At 55.2% G+C, this 15,831-nt stretch overlaps 8 protein-coding genes across 8 annotated transcripts; 3 read left to right on the forward strand and 5 right to left on the reverse strand.

Annotated features, from left to right (window-relative positions):
- Nucleotides 1-430: 430 nt before the first annotated feature.
- Nucleotides 431-1,795, forward strand: J7T54_007143 (uncharacterized protein; the record flags this gene model as incomplete). Its single annotated transcript, XM_051510819.1, has 1 exon — nucleotides 431-1,795. The coding sequence occupies one exon, from the start codon at nucleotides 431-433 to the stop codon at nucleotides 1,793-1,795; it is 1,365 nt and encodes a 454-aa protein (XP_051366356.1).
- Nucleotides 1,796-1,995: 200 nt separating this feature from the next.
- On the reverse strand, nucleotides 1,996-3,486 carry J7T54_007144 (uncharacterized protein; the record flags this gene model as incomplete). Its single annotated transcript, XM_051510820.1, has 1 exon — nucleotides 1,996-3,486. One exon carries the CDS (start codon nucleotides 3,484-3,486, stop codon nucleotides 1,996-1,998), a length of 1,491 nt encoding a protein of 496 aa, XP_051366357.1.
- A 780-nt stretch (nucleotides 3,487-4,266) lies between these two features.
- On the reverse strand, nucleotides 4,267-5,013 carry J7T54_007145 (uncharacterized protein; the record flags this gene model as incomplete). Its single annotated transcript, XM_051510821.1, has 1 exon — nucleotides 4,267-5,013. The coding sequence occupies one exon, from the start codon at nucleotides 5,011-5,013 to the stop codon at nucleotides 4,267-4,269; it is 747 nt and encodes a 248-aa protein (XP_051366358.1).
- Nucleotides 5,014-5,573: 560 nt separating this feature from the next.
- Nucleotides 5,574-7,157, reverse strand: J7T54_007146 (putative beta-xylosidase-like protein; the record flags this gene model as incomplete). The annotated part of the gene is made up of 1 exon (XM_051510822.1): nucleotides 5,574-7,157. The coding sequence occupies one exon, from the start codon at nucleotides 7,155-7,157 to the stop codon at nucleotides 5,574-5,576; it is 1,584 nt and encodes a 527-aa protein (XP_051366359.1).
- Nucleotides 7,158-8,477: 1,320 nt separating this feature from the next.
- J7T54_007147 (Zinc-type alcohol dehydrogenase-like protein -like protein) lies at nucleotides 8,478-9,605 on the forward strand (the record flags this gene model as incomplete). Its single annotated transcript, XM_051510823.1, has 2 exons — nucleotides 8,478-8,639; nucleotides 8,757-9,605. 2 exons carry the CDS (start codon nucleotides 8,478-8,480, stop codon nucleotides 9,603-9,605), a joined length of 1,011 nt encoding a protein of 336 aa, XP_051366360.1.
- A 95-nt stretch (nucleotides 9,606-9,700) lies between these two features.
- On the reverse strand, nucleotides 9,701-10,542 carry J7T54_007148 (Siroheme biosynthesis protein-like protein; the record flags this gene model as incomplete). Its single annotated transcript, XM_051510824.1, has 2 exons — nucleotides 9,701-10,381; nucleotides 10,447-10,542. The coding sequence occupies 2 exons, from the start codon at nucleotides 10,540-10,542 to the stop codon at nucleotides 9,701-9,703; spliced, it is 777 nt and encodes a 258-aa protein (XP_051366361.1).
- Nucleotides 10,543-10,901: 359 nt separating this feature from the next.
- Nucleotides 10,902-12,932, forward strand: J7T54_007149 (Vacuolar segregation protein-like protein; the record flags this gene model as incomplete). Its single annotated transcript, XM_051510825.1, has 1 exon — nucleotides 10,902-12,932. The coding sequence occupies one exon, from the start codon at nucleotides 10,902-10,904 to the stop codon at nucleotides 12,930-12,932; it is 2,031 nt and encodes a 676-aa protein (XP_051366362.1).
- Nucleotides 12,933-13,221: 289 nt separating this feature from the next.
- J7T54_007150 (Start control protein-like protein) lies at nucleotides 13,222-15,618 on the reverse strand (the record flags this gene model as incomplete). Its single annotated transcript, XM_051510826.1, has 2 exons — nucleotides 13,222-13,799; nucleotides 13,860-15,618. The coding sequence occupies 2 exons, from the start codon at nucleotides 15,616-15,618 to the stop codon at nucleotides 13,222-13,224; spliced, it is 2,337 nt and encodes a 778-aa protein (XP_051366363.1).
- Nucleotides 15,619-15,831: the final 213 nt, after the last annotated feature.

The raw sequence follows: 15,831 nt of genomic DNA on the forward strand, positions 1-15,831 counted from the left end.
TGGTGTGCCTCAGGGATATCTCTTCCACAAGCATTGACTAAGCCGTCGGAGTTTTCTGGATGATTATAAAAGAAAATGGGCAGTCTCGTCAATAAATTTCGCTGCTTCGCCAGACCAGTAGGCCGTGATCAAGGCTGTCGACGAACATGACTGAAGAAAAGGATCCAAGGGCGCCGTCCCCGACGGTCATTCGGCCGCTTGGGCACTTGTATGTGTTCACTATTGCAGTACCCTCATGAAAAATGGTCCCATGTACTAACCTCGTGGAAGCGAGCGGTACCTGGAAGCTGACTACTACTGGGGCTATCTTCGTGGCAGCAGCTACTCGTGTCGCTACAAACTGCCCTCGGAACTAGAAGGCCATACTAGATATGCCGATATCCAAGAGCGCTTCCTCCGGGCCGTTGCTCTCACAGTACTGGACCACCCAATGCTGCAGGCTGTCGTGTTACATGGCGATACAAAATCGCCCAGCTTCGCGAGGCGGGACTCGCTTAACCTCGACGAATTGGTCACATGGCACAGAATCCCCGAATGCAGTAACTACGCCATGGCCACGGACAAGATTGTCAACGAGCGAGTGGACTTGATCTTTGACAGGCCGGACGCCTTGCCCGGATGGAGGCTGGTGGTGACGAGCGCTGAGCAGTCACCCTTTCTAGACGCGCACCTTGCCGTCCGGCATACTAGTTTCGACGGTGAGAGCCGCAAGGTCTTCCACAGGACATTGCTAGATCATCTCAACCATTCTCTCAAGGACGACCAGCTCTCGCCCCTTTTCTCCAATGGACACACGCTGGTCTACCCTACCGATGGCCCTGCATTCCCGCCGCCCATGGAAGAATTTGGAGATTTTAAGATCGACCTGGGGTATGTCCTCTCGACAGCATGGAAAGAATTGAAACCAGCGTGTATGCAAAAGCCGACAGCGACACAGACGTCATGGGGGCCGTTCAAACCGAACGACTACGGCACGGAACGCAAGATCGTCCGCGTAGACGCAGTCAACAGTCGGAAGATTGTCGACGTGTGCCGATCTCACAAGACCACCATCACGGGACTCCTCCACGGCATCATATTTGCGTCGCTGCTGTGGGAGTGCAAGTCTGTCGTAGAGTCGCCGTCGTTTGTTGCCTCCAGTGCTGTGAATCTCCGAAGGTTCATGCCAAACAAACCACGGACAATGCCGGACGTGGAGATGGATCCACGCAAGACCATTGTCAACATGCTCTCCACGGTGGACCACGAATGGGATGAAGTGGCTGTGATGAAGCTGTTGCAGCTGTCGAGACCCCTGGACGAGATCGCGGAGGATTGCCGACATTATGAGGATATCGTATGGGCGGTGGCCAAGAGCGCACGCGGTGATATTGAGAAAAAACTCGACGCAGGCCTCGAAAACGATGTCATGAAGCTCATGTGGCTCGCGCCCGACTGGCGGTCGGAGAAGAAGCGGTCCTGCAAGAAGGCAAGAGTCGAGTCCTGGTGCGTGACCAATCTGGGTGTGTTTGACGGAAAGAGGGCGGCCACGGAATCCAGCGGCAAGGCGAATGACAGCTGGGAGATTGATCACGCCGTCTTCACGGCCGTCGTCGACGCGGCGAGGTCTCTGTTCATGGTCAGCGCCGCGAGCGTCAAGGACGGGGATTTGTGCATTGGGGTCGCTTGGCAGAGTGGTTTGGGTGAATACATTGACAAGGTGGGAGACCGCCTGACCAGGGATATGCACTCTTGGACAAATCATCTCGCAACGGGTGCTTGGGAGGATAACTGGGAACAGCGAGCATTTGCTTGAAAGCGAGAAAGGCACGACTCTGAGGCGGACTGAAGTCGACTATATACTTGATGTAATCAGGGTGGACGGTGATCCCAAAAGGGGCATGCGCACAGCGATGGGCATGGATGTGATTCTCATCTCAGTACAGATCAAAGTTGTGCCTGATGATATGGGTTTCGAAGACTGCTAGACTGCTATTGTTCGGCAGAGTCATTTCCCTATCGGCCCTCGTTCCACCTCGGATGAGATTGCATTTCCACAGCTTCTTCTTCGTCGTCCAGCGATACCCGCGTCGGTGTGTCTTTAGCCGTCTCGTGGGCGTGCAGCTCGACATTGACGAATATTGCGTACAGTCCGAGATCATACATGATCCGTAACATACCGCCGACCACGAAAGCGATCCAGAACTTGTTGCTTCCGGCTAGCATGCCGGTCAAAGAGGGCCCAACCGCCATCGCCAGAGTCCGCAACGTACTTGTGATTCCCATGACGGCTGTCCGCTCCTCTGGCTTGACGGCGGCAGCAATGAAGGCTGACCGTGGCGCTTGGTCCACTGGATTCAAACCCATGCGGACAATCAGAAGGATGACTGTGATGGCCAGACTCGACGGGGCAGGGAACAGCGCGACCGCAATGGAGGATGGCAGATGTGTGAAAACCATGGTGTTCAGCAGACCCAGATGGTGCGCCAATGGACCTGCAAACAGGGTTCCAACTGTTCCAAGAATCATACCTGCCGAGACAATGTTGCCAAGGGTCGTCTTGGGGATCTCAAACTTGCGATCCAGGTAGTAGTTGGTCAGGGTCTGGTTGCACATGCCGTCCGCCAGGGTGTCAATGCAGAGCAGAAACCACAGTTTGTACATAGTGTTGCGCGTAGGTACCGAAATCTGAGCAAACTTGGACGTCCAGTTCGACGACGACGGTGGTTGTTGCGCGACAGGTGTCCGGCGCGTGTTCATTGTTGTGTCTAGACCAACCCTTTCGTCGTCCGAGTCCGAGTCCTCGAGCAAGCCCTGTGCTAGCTCATCCACATGTTCGGGTACCAGGTCTTGCCTCTCCGTCTCACACTTGCTGCTCATGAGAAACGCCAGCACCATGTTCATGAACCCAGTGATGACGTAGATGCCAAAGGTGGCATGGTAGATCTGCACCATACCTTTGCTCTTCAAGGCTTCGACAAATTGCCCCGCTGTCTGCGTACCGGCTGCAGAACCGAGCGCTGAGCCCGTAATGTACCACGACAGAACGTACGGCCTCGTCTGGGGCGTGGTAATATGCGACAGCATCGACTCCTCGATCGCACGAAAGGGGCCAAAGTCACTACCGCTAGCGCTGACGACGCCGACAACAGCCGCGATGAGGAGGACCCAGAAGTTCTCAAAGTACATAAAGACAAGACCCGAAACGGCCATGAGGATGCCGCCCGCGAGGAGCACCCGCCGACGGCCTATGCTGTCCGCCATGAGCGCAATAAGCGTCCCGAGGACAACATCGCCCAGAAGCGTCAGCGTCAGAAAGAGGCCGATGCGGAAATCAGAGAATCCGAGTTCGCTGAAGAAGAGGGCTATTGTAAGCGACACGGCGCCAAAGGCGAACATGCGGATCGTCCGCGACAGGATGAGGAGCCAGGCATCGCGACCGGTGGTGTAGACAGCGGCAATACCCGACTCTTGGTAGATCCAGGCAAGTGACTTGGGGACGGCCATGGTTAGAGCATAGTGATGATAAAGCAGAAAGAGAAGAAATAAGGACAGGGAACTCCCTATATCAGCGCTTCGGCTGATAGCGAACGCTCCGAAAGGCGGAGGTGCCGCGCGTGGGCGAGATGCAGAGTGCCAAGTGGCCCGTGTCCGGGGTAGGTGGTCGGATATATCGGTGCGAGCTCGGCGCTGCGAGACCCGGGCTGGGCCGCAGACCGAGTTGAGGGATTCGCATATGGTGATTCGATGTCAGGTGAGTTTCGATGAATATCGAGTTCTTGCAAGCCCTTGACAGATTTATGTGGTAGTGCTATAGGGTAGTTCATTAGACGATACTTAGTTAACTAGTTAAGTTGTCCGGCACTCGCCACTTATCGAAATGCGGCACTAGATATCTTTCGATGAATGGATTGGAATAAAAAGACAAGACTATGAAACAGGAGAATATATGTATAGTTCTCGAATCTCGCTAGTCATTCTATCGTCGGGGAAATCAAGGATCCAGCAATTTGAACCATTTCGAAACGTCAATATTTGCGTGGCCGAGAGTGTGGTGGTGGACTCGTGGAAAATTTGATAAGAAAGCGTGTAGGGACTCCGCTGGTTGAACTAGGTCAACAACTCCGAAGAAAAACTATCAAGATCCTTTGGAAAATTGAATTTGCTATACATTCGTGATACATATGTGTCGACAGTGCGGTCGTTGATGCGCTGACATACTCATGCCCGCCCTGACCAGCCTAGGCCCTTTCTTAGACGCCACATGACGGAAACTTGTCCCCTGCTTCAAGTGCAGTATCCCAAGTTCTTCAAGTAGCCAATAAGCTGGCGCATCTCCTTGACCACGGGAACCGGCCGTGAGCTGCCGAACAAGAAAATGATCTCGGGCTCTGGCGCGCGGCGATCGTACCAGACAATCTGCATGTTCGCCGCGAAACCACCGTTCATGTCGGCCACGACATCGTTCCCGATCATGACGCATTTCAACGGATTGACGACCCCCATTCTCTTCAGCGCACATTTGAATATCTCCTCATTGGGCTTCGAATGCCCCGCCGCCTCTGAAGAGACGAGCTCCTCGAACAAGTGAGAGACGCCAATCGCCTTCGCCTTTTCGGCTTGCGTCTCCTGCACTCCGTTTGTGATCAGAGCAAGCCGAAAGCCCTTGTTCTTCAGCTGTTCGAGCGTCTGAATCGTGGTGTATGTGGCTTGTCGGCTGGCCTTGTACGCTGCGTCGTAGATTTCCAGCAGCGTCTTCAGCTCTTCGTTGCTCGGAGCTGGGACCTCAAGTTTGGTGAACACTTGACGTAGACGCTCCGACCAGGCGTCACTGCGTTTGGCTCCTCTCCCAAGATGAGGCTTGAACCCCATGTCCACGTTCTTTCGGTAGACGTACTCGAGCCTTTCGATCCCAAACTCGGCCAGGCTAGGCTGGGTGGCCTTGACGGCCTCCAGACCGGCCCGTATCGAGCGGGACCGATCGAAGAGAGTGTCGTCCAGGTCGAAGAAGAGTACCGTAGATGATGGATTCATATTGTCGACGAGTGCCAAAGTGTGTCGTTGTAATAGATTTTTGGACTATGAAATATCGGGAAATGAAAGATTTGGAATGGATTGTGGAATTGGGCTGCGTCTACTGGCCTTAACAAACATTGAGCACTGAACTCTAATGATTTTGGACTTTACTGAAGGTTTGTGCGTGACGCTGTTGTTTTGACTTTGATCACTTTGACATTTCGTCCTGAGGCTAGTCGGGACGCGAGGGCTTAATTAACCTTAGCCAATGCCAAGTATAACTCTAGATCAGACGCCATAGTAATAAGAGTTCCGCATCGGTTTAAAATATATCCTCTGGCCCGGGAGAGCCGCTGCTTATTCCAAACGCCCCAATAGTTAAGAGCACATCCATGTGCTCACCTGCCCTTGCTCTCGACGAACCCGCCTCTTGGTTAGCGTCTACTACCAAATCCAACAAGACACATGTCCGGTCACGGCTGACTACCTTGCCGTTTATCTTGCCTATTCGTTGCATTTGATTACAGCTCAATAGGGTCATTAATTCTAATCACTGTCAATCTGTGTATGTATTCACACTACGCTAACTGCAAGTCAAACTCCTTCACCAAGACACTACCGCCCAGCTGCTGTTTCGCAAAGTTGAACACGCCATAACGGAAGGCCATGAAGAACTGCCAGCGATTGTGCACCGGGAACACGGGACCCAGCTGGGTGAAACTCTGACCATCCGTGCTCCACTCGAAAATGGCGCTGTTGGTAGAGCTGCGTCCGAACGTGGGCGTAACATCAGCAGTGACGCGAAGCCAGATGTCACTATCGCCCGACGCGATATCCCGTAAGCCCTGGGTCTCGGTGGCGACAATGTTGCCCTCCGCTGTCGTCTGCCAGCTACCGTTTTGCTCCTCAAGGATCAAGTTGTTGACAAAGACGAGGGACACTGAGCCGCAGCTGCCCTTGGACACACCAATGTAAGCAGACTCATCCCTGATGAGGACCGCGCCTGCAACATCTCCAGAGACCATGTCACCAACGTTGAGTCGCCAGGTGGCCGAGCTCTTGGGACCAATGGTCCGGTGGGTGAGAGTGTTGCGTGCCTGGTAGAAGTTATTCGTGACGGAAGCCGTGTTGAGCGTGAGACCATCCGATCCAGTGGACCAGGCCGAGTTGTCAGGGTTGTGATTCCATTCAAACTCAACATTCATTCCGTTTTGGAAGTCTTCGGTAAATGGTCCTGCTGGGTTTACGGATTTGTCGGTCTGAATATCGGGCATTGGGTATTCACGCCCCCAACCACCATTGCTGTCCGTGACGAGGTATGGCCAGCCGTCCTCCCATCTTATGGGTGCAAGGACGGGCACACGTCCAGCTGGGTAGGCATCCAGGAAGCCCATGTAGTACCAATCACCATTGGGTGTGTCGACAATGCCGCCCTGGTGGGGTACACCGGAGTACGGAATCGGCGCGGCGATGCTCTGGAGGATCGTGTGCTGCGTGTATGGGCCCCAAGGGTTGTCGGCGCGCAGAACGTGCTGCTCGTCGGCCGGATGAGTGAGCCATATGTAGTACCGGCCATCGATGTGGTAGAAGCGCGCGCCTTCGAGGTAAAAGGATAAATCCTCCCAGACTGTTTGGTCTCTGACGACACTCAGGCCGTCGTCGGACAGCTGGGCAACGCCAATGGTGTAAGCACCGTAGGCGAGATACATGGTGTCATTGTCATCAACTAGGACACCCAAGTCGTAGTAGCATTTGTCCAGAGAGCCTGCCAGAGTCCACTCGCCAGCTGGGTCGGTGGCGGTGTACACGTAGGTCTTGCTGGTGCCGCTCATACAGCCATACCAGTAAAAGAGGCCATTGCTCTTCCTATACTGCAGGCCACTGGCCCAGATACCCCTCACGTAAGCAGACTGATCGCCAGGGAGGTTGTATGCTTCGCCAAAGTCAAGACGAGGGACGGAGTGGCCAATGAACTCCCAGTCGACGAGGTTGTACGACTTGAGAACAGGTGCGCCAGGTGAGTAGTGCATGGTCGACGCGGAGTAGTAGAAGGTGTCTTCCACGCGGATAACGTCAAGGTCCGCTAGATCTTGGTAGATGACCGGGTTCGTGAACTGGCCAACGGCCACAGCCGCCAGGCTGAGGATGTTGAGCAGCTTCATGATGGAATGGATGAGATTGGTGAGGTAGGATGTCTCAGAACATGTCCATTTCTTCGTGTGATCGTGTCTTTACTTATACTCTTGTTATGAATGAATCCATACTCTTGCCAGCAGTCGGGAATTGATCTTCATGCATATGCACAGCACTGCCGAGCGAATGAGCGACTCCCCCATGGGGTACATGGCGGGGTTGTCATATTCCCGCGCCAATGTCAGAAGGGGGCCTTCCACAGCTTAGGCAACGGAAGATATTCCCCCTTTTCTTCCAAGCGGCACTTGCTGTCATCGCCGGGTAATTTGGGTGACTGAACAGCCTAGTTCGTCACGGCTGTCTGTGCTTGGATCAGAAACGTGGACGAAGGTCAAGTCCGGCACTCAAGAATTTTGTCAAATCCAGGTGACTAACATGGATTCACGGGAGCACCCACACTGCATGGCAGCGTAGTAGCAGGAAGCCAGATGGAGGGGCAGCCTATTGATGATCCGTGAAGGCAGCTAGGCGATGATGTAGCCCGCGGTCCAGAACGTACTGAGATAATTGAGCTACTTGCCCGGCATGTATGAATCCTCTTCCAAGTCTAAGACGTAGGCATTGTTCACATTTGTCTGGTCGTGATATTTGACAAGGTAGACGATAAAGCAGTAGGCCAAGATCCAACAATGCATCCCGGCCACGAACCTGCGATCCTCTGGAATCTTCTCTGGAGAATCCGATGGAAGTGAGGATGCGCACGCTCAGCGGGTTTCTGCAGCGGAAGGAAGCGGTGGTTGCGACCTCTTTCGCGAGAGCAAGCATGAAGGCATGATGCCATGACGAATAGCGCCTTGAGCAACGTCAACAATATCCTTTTGGCGGAGACCCGTAAGGTGGAGAAGAAACGCGGCTAACCCCACACGCCTGGGAGACATATGATATAAATACCCGAGTTGCGGGACATGTTGTCCGTGCTCGGGCTCCATCATGAACAAAGTGGCTGTCGGAGTTTCGGAGCACGTCAGGCATATATGAACTGAGCATTGTGGGCGTTTGTGTGTTTTGATGTGCTCAGTCTCATGACGGTGCGAATCCATGGCTGAGCAACATATGTTGACGTCCTTTGACTACATTTCATAGACTTTTTGGTGAAGAACATGCTCTGTTGAGTATCGCCTTCCAAACCTCCACTTGCATGCACACGCGACTCATGCCCTGATCTCCGCGGAGCAAATCGCGAGTCATTCGCATCTCCAGCGTGGAACAAGCTGTCCATAAATTCGGGAACCCATTGCGAAGCAACATCTCTTCGATTTGGAACTTTGTCATATCTCATTGATCTCAAGATGACATCAACACGCCGTGCATGGGTCGTTGACACCCAAACTGAGGACCTCTCCGGCCTTGTCTTGAAGGATCTCCCGCTGCCTGAGAGCATTGGCCAAAACGAGGTGCTTGTCGAGATCAAGGCTGCGTCAATCAACTACCGCGATGTGGTTATGGTCAAGGTAAGTCAGAACTGTGCTTCTCTTCTTTCAAAGACTAATATGCCCAAGGGATCCTTGAACATACCAACTGCGCCCAGTGTAATTCCCGGCTCTGATGGAGCAGGTGTCGTCTTGCAGCTTGGCTCGTCCGTCAACGGACTGACCCAAGGCGACACTGTAGTGACGCATCTCGTCCCTGAAAATTTCCCATCTGAGGAGCTGTACGCCTTGGACGACGATACTCTGCCGCTCATGGCACACATCACGGCTGGACTGGGCGGCGCGCTGAACGGAACCTTGACAACCCACGCTATCCTTCCTGCGTCGTGCCTCGTCAAGTTTGACAACCGCGCTCTGTCATTCAAGGAGGCGGCCACATTGTCATGTTCGGGCATCACGGCTTGGAACGCTCTGATGGGCCTGCCAGGACGTCAGGTGAAGAAGGATGATTGGGTCCTCGTCCAGGGGAGCGGAGGTGTCAGCGTGGCAGCTCTGCAATTCGCGGTCGCAGTGGGTGCCAATGTCGTCGCGACTACAGGAGGCACCGGAGAGAAGGAGGAGAGACTGCGACAGCTGGGCGCGAAACATGTCATCAACTACCGAGCGACCCCTGAATGGGGCGCGGAGGCGCGAAAGCTGACGCCCGGTGGTCGAGGTTTCGATGTTATTGTCGATGTCGGCGGCCATTCGACTCTGTCGCAGACGATGAAGGCGAACAAAGTTGATGGGCTGGTTGTGTTGGCGGGCATGCTCGGCCAGAGTGATGACCCGGTGCCTTTGATGAGCATCCTGCTGAACCCGTGTACCACAAGAGGTATCATCTTGGGAACACGCAACATGATGAGGGACATGGTTGAATTTGTGGGCGAGAAGCAGATCAAGATGGCCACTGACGCTCAATCACTCACGTTGAACGGTCTAAAGGACGCATTGGCGAGGATGGAAGCGCACAAACACTTTGCCAAGATTATTGTACAAGTCGGTTGAAACACCGAGGACAGTTGATTAGCGTATATACACCACCGCGCATAGTCAAACCAATGATAACGCCTGGCATGCTCGCTCGCTATGTACCGTCCCTATCATGCACCGACACTGAAACCGAAAGCACCATCGAAGACGTCCAGTGCGTGGACATCTCGCTCGCCGCCCCTCAGTGCCTTCAGAACATCGGTTGAGGGGACCTTGTTCGCTGGGTAGAATAAGAGCAAATTCTCCATGTCCTCCTCTGTCAAATCGCACATCTCCTCCCACTTGTACGCATCGCTGACCTTTGACATCCAGCCCATCCGCTTGGGGCTGTCTTCCGCATCCGGTGCAATCTTTCGGAGTTTCATCCTCAGCTGGCCAATCTGCTCAATCGCATTCCCCGCATTCCGGGGCAGCTGCTTCGCGATGAACTTTCGAATGGCGGCGGCGACCCTTGGGCCCTTCCCGTTCGTGCTGACCATGATCTGCAAGGGTCCGTCGCGGTGGACGCTGCCAAAGTAAAAGTCGCATTCGGGTGGCACGTCGGCGATGTTGGCTGGAATCTTTCTCTCCTTGCACAGCTTCCAGATGACCGTCGAGGCAGCCGGGTCGTCCACCGCTACGAGGACCATCTCGGCGCCATCGAGATCGGAGGGTTCGAAGAGGCGATCGACATGCGTGACTTGGTTCTGGGCGACGCGATGGGCCACCTCATCGTTGAGGCCGCTTGCAGGGCACACGACGTGTACAACGGCATCGGCGTCGAGGCAGTTGAGGATGCGCCCGGCAGCGACCTATGCATTTAACATCAGTGGTCTGCTCCAGCAAGACGGATGGCGAGAAGCTGGACTGGACGTACCTCACCGCCACCAACGACAAGAACCTTCTTGCCCTTGATCTGCCATGCGAGGATCAAGCTTCCTCCTGGCTGCACCTGTGGAAAGTTCTTGGCCATGTTTGTTGTGGTCCAAAGGTAAAGAGGATGGCACGATTGAGCGACAATCTTTTTGGGCTTCAGGGTCCATGAGCCTGACACTGTTGCGATAAGCGATAAGACGAAAACGTCACCGATTGAGCGAAGGGCGGTACTTGGTCGACCGCCCACACTGCTCGGCACACCAAGTACCCCTCGTCTGCACTGCCGCCTGCCGCCTGCCTCCAGCGTCCAGAACCAACATCGGATTCCTGGACTCCTCACCTTGTCCATATCCACAGGCTGTCCCACTGCCAGCCACACCGTCCTTTCCTCAGGCTAGGACGACTGAGGCTCCCCCTCAACACCTCAGATGCAACCCTCGTAGGGAAGACGACGCAATGTCCGGTCGCACGCTCGGCGGTGGGCGCATCCTGGGCAGCGGCAAGGGCCTCGCACCACCCACCCCTCCCGCCAGCAATGGGATCCCTCATCCTCAGCGCTCCGTCAGTCCCTTTGCTCCGAGGTCCGAAAGCACCGTCTCGATCGGCTCGGTGTCCATGTCCCCGCCTGCGACAGGGAGCTCGCCCGATGCTTTCTTTTCGCAGCAGGACCTCGGATCCAGCATCAGCGTTGGCGCTACATCCAAAGGAGCAGCAGCCGACAGCTCGGCGCTGGTGTGCCCGATATGCAACGAAGAGATGATGACACTGCTACAATTAAACCGACACATCGACGACAACCATCAGGAGCTACCAGAGGAGGAACAAGACGAAGTAAAGACTTGGTTCGACAAACAGGTCTCGAAAGCGAAGCGATTCCAGCCTTTGTCCTTGATCAACCAGAAGCTGCGCGGCCTCGAGGTCTTTGAGTCAAACGAGATCTCACCAGCACCTGTACCGCATCATGGGCCGGTCGCAGCTGGGAAGCTACCTCTCGAAGGAGCGGTTGACCCAGACGAACTCATCACGCGGAAACATTGGCAGCGCACAACGATGGACGATCACTGTACGGACCCGGCATGCGGACGAAATCTTGGTCCCATCACCGGCAGTATCAATTGTCGGCATTGTGGACTGCTCTTCTGCGAGGAACATACCATGTATCAGATGAAGCTCAGTCGGAGCGCGAAGCATGAGCCTGTTCGAGGATACTGGGCGCGGGTTTGCGAGACGTGTTACAAATCAAGAGAAGGATATAATGACCATAATGGCCTGGTGGTGGACCACACGAGCGCTTTCGCCGCCATTCGAAGGGAACGGGTGGAGCGGCACACATTGGAAGTTTCCAGGCTGGAAAAGAGACTGACCAAGCTGACACAAATACTGGCCAACCCACCAGAGCGCCTGGCATCCAATGGATCGATACTCTCGCCAGTCACCAATCTGGCTGGCCAGAAAAATACAAGGAAACTGCTCGAGCAGTCGGTTGTCACCTGGGAAGACGACAGCACGGTCCCGAAATGCCCGTGGTGTCAGCAAGAATTCGGCTCGTGGACTTTTAGAAGGCACCATTGTCGGATTTGCGGTCGTGTGGTGTGCGCGGATCCGCAGACGGCATGTTCATCAGAGGTTGGACTGAGCGTGGCAGCTGGTGGGAAGAACGGCTCGACGGAGAAGTCGGAATCGACGGTCGGTATAGACGTGAGAATGTGTCGCGATTGCAAGCACACAATCTTCTCGTCGCGCGAGTTTGCGGTGTCGTTAGCACATAAACCCCCCGACCAACGTGCGTACGAGACGCTTCGCCAATTCGAACGGGGCATCCGATCACTACTGCCCACCTTTCACCGCACTCTGCTGGCATTACAGCCTCAAACCACGAGCTCGGGTGAAGTGGACCTCTCGAAGCCGCCGCCGACTCATGCCCAGATCCAAGAAGCTGCCAAAATACGGAAACGCTTGGTCGATAGCTTTAGTAAATACGGCTTGGCGGCGAAACGGATGCGTGATCTCGAGGGCGGACCGCAGCAGAAGAAGCTGCAAATGGGCGTGTATACATACGCGAGCTCCTTTCTGCACGTCAACATGTTACCTCTGAAGTCGCTGCCTTCACTCCTCCGCTCGTCGTCCAGGACATCGCAGCCAGCAAGGCTCATGTCCCCGAGCGGCAATGGCCCATCCGGTCTGCGGCATTCACAGGTCGCCACACCGTCCGACCTGCAGTCCGACGTGTCAGAAGACCAAGCCAGCACCATCGTGTCCACTCTGGAGTCGGAGGAGAAGACGCTCAGGGAGCGGCTCGTCGTGCTGGAGGAGCAAAAATTCATGGTCGAGGAGATGCTGCGCGGTGCAACGAAGGGTCGGCGATTCGAGGAGATCAGCGCATTGACGCGGAACCAAGAGGAGCTGGACGCTGAGATTAGCGACGTCCGAGGCAAAGTGGGCGAGTTGGAAGACCGCTTTGCAGGTGTCTACACGGATGCCGGCTGAATTTCGAGTGACGAGGGGGAGTTCCCACGCATTGGCCCGGCGTTCTGGTGGGGTTTGTCTAGCGGGCATACTGGCAGTCTATTAGCAATGAGAATTTGAAACCGGTCAATATATCTGATTACTCCAGAGTGACCTATCCATTTCGTGCGAAAGCAGAGATGCCTATGCAACAGAATGCCTATCCATACCAGGGCCGTGATAACGCCGTATGCAACTCAAAAGGTATATATCCCCCGAAACCATAAAAGAGAAAAGAAAAGAAAGAAAAGAAGAGCAAAGGGCAACATCACTAGTGCACCACTCCCTCCACACCTCCCAGGAACCGTCTCACGCGTCCCATGTCCAGGCCGTCTCGCTCACTCTCGACAGCCTTGATCAGCCCGTCAATGACGGCGTCCACTTCCTCCTCCTTGACACCCGTGCACAACGCGACGACCTTGCGATATTTGACTTCCACATCGCGAGACCGCGACTTGAGCCCGTTGACCATGGCCCTCGTCCCATTCGTCGTGTTCTGCAGAGCCTGGATGCGCGCCTTGAGGACATGCGCCGAAGGCAAAAAGTCCGCAGAGTTTGACTCGAGTATGGTGCTGAGCTCCGTCTCCCACGATCCAAGGTTGGTGTCTCTGGCGTCCTGCATGGTGCGTAGTTGATCTTCCTGCCGCGACTGGGCGAGGTTGGAGATGATCTGTCGTGCTACCTGCTGCTTCTTGAGGGTGGCTGTGAGGTTCTCGTGCTGCCGTCTGGCTTCGCCTAGCTGTGACGACGTGGACCGCAGCTGGGAGTGGAGTGCATCGACAGATTGCTGCTTAGCTTTGAGTTCCTGGTGGAACGAGGTGCTCGTCTCTGTGACCAAATGTGTGATTGCTATTTGTTTTTGTCAGCCCAGACGTTCATGATCTGAAAATTGGATGGCCGGATACTCACACGCAATGATCTCATCGCTGCTTTCCCTGGTCTTGGAAGAGGCGGCCACCCCGTTACTTAGCTCCCCATTCTGCTGAGTGGCCATCTTCTCCTCTTCGCTCTGACCCCCGACACCAAAGTCGAGAGGCTTCAGATCCGCCCGGTTGGCAATCATGGGATCGGCGCCCACCTCGAGTAACTGGGATACTATGCTCCTGTTGCCTATCCTTGCCGCAATGTTGAGAGCTGTGTCGCCGGAGGAATCCTGGTCGTTAACGATTTCGCTCATGAAACGCGCGATGCCCATCTTGGGTATCACCGAGGTGGACGGGTTGCTACCCTGCCGGACGACCCATTCCAGTAGAGACTCGAGGTAGTACCGACTTGCGGCGCTCCGCCCCTTGACAGCGCTGGTGAAGGCAATGTGGTGGAGCACGGTGCGGCCCTTGTGATCGCGCGCGTCGATCGTCGCACCGAGATATTCGAGAAGGTCTGGGAAAGAGCCGTGGTCCATAGAGTTGGTGACTAAGCAGGCGCGCATAAGAGCCGTCTCGCCAGAGTTGTTGACGCGATGTGGGCTTGCGCCGGCTGCGATGAGGGCACGTAGCAAGGGCATGCGAGACAGTGTGGCGGCCCAATGGAGGGCTGTGTGGGACTGTGCATCGATAGGCATGTCGAGCTCGGCTGGTGCAAAGGCGCGAAGCATCTCGTGCTTGGCAGTATCGTTGCCGGCGTCTTCCATAAAGAGACCCATGAGCAGCCCACGCTTGTGCTCCATGTCTGGTGACATCTCGTAAGCGAGGGGTGGTAAAGCGCCACCCGTTTGCTCGTCGTCGGGAGTTTGGTCATGAGGAGGTTGTTGCTGCGTGTATACAAATGACTCGTTTGGTTCTGTGGGTGATCCGGGGAAGGCCGTGGCGTAAATGTCCATGTTCTGGCCGTATCCTGCGCTTCCATTGAAGCTCTCCACCGGCGTCATGGTCGTGCGCTGCCGTTTCCTGGGGGGTTCTGTCTCCTGCGACCCAACCATCTGCTGTGTCTGCGTCGAGTACGCCGATTCCGGCTGTTGCTGCTGGTCCGAAACGTAGCTTTGCTGCGAGTTGCCGGGGAATTCGTCGGGGTTCTGCATGGAGGTTTGACGCTGGAAGCTAGGTGCCCGTGTCGGCCCGTTGCGCGAGCGTGGACCGGGCGAGTCGAAGCGCGCTTTACTAATGGCCGCCACGGCATGCGAGGCAGTACTCGAAATGTTCTTGAAGAAAGTCCCCGAAAGTCCACTGGTTCGAGTGTCGGCGCCGGAGTTGTAGAGTCGCTTCCTTTGCGCAGCCATAGCCTGCTCTTTCGTGGGTGTGTTGAGGTTGCCGCCCCCCGCGACGCCGCCATCTTGTCCCATATCGTATTCGAGCAAAGGGCGAAGAACCTCCTCCACGCCATATTGCCGACAGACCTGGACCCCTCGTTCGAACTTGATCCATGTACCCTGGTATTTCCCGTAGCCACCCTGTACTTTTTCGTGCTCGCCTGTTTGTATCTCCTTTTCGAGAATCTTGGTTCGTTTGCCCTTCTCGACGCCAGCGACCTTGAGGATCTGTGTGGCGTTGAGCCAAGAGTCGTGACGGCGGCGCATGACGGCGATGCCGTTGACTTCCATTTCGTACACATCAATGGTCGAATAGGATGCGGTGAAGATCTGAGGGTCCGCAGTCGTAGACATATTGTTAGCGAAACTGCGATTGTTGAAGGAGGCGGTGCCCATGGCGCCTGGTTGCGACTGTTGGCTCATGCTGAACGACTGATGTGACGATTGGGAGGCCATTCTGGGGGACCAACCGCGCCGAGACGCAGAGAGCAGTTTGTGTTCAATCGATCCTCGAATTCGTGGCTTTCGTTGCTCTCACAAGCGGAGTGTCCGACCCCGTGGCATGGAAAGGATTGAGAATGAAGTGTTGGTAAGTGTATGGCGATGCAGAAATGACGGGCGTGGACCTTGACGCAG

This window comes from Emericellopsis cladophorae (assembly GCF_022114955.1).
Source record: "Emericellopsis cladophorae strain MUM 19.33 chromosome Unknown NODE_2_length_1295279_cov_118_880017, whole genome shotgun sequence".
Lineage (NCBI taxonomy): Eukaryota > Fungi > Ascomycota > Sordariomycetes > Hypocreales > Bionectriaceae > Emericellopsis > Emericellopsis cladophorae.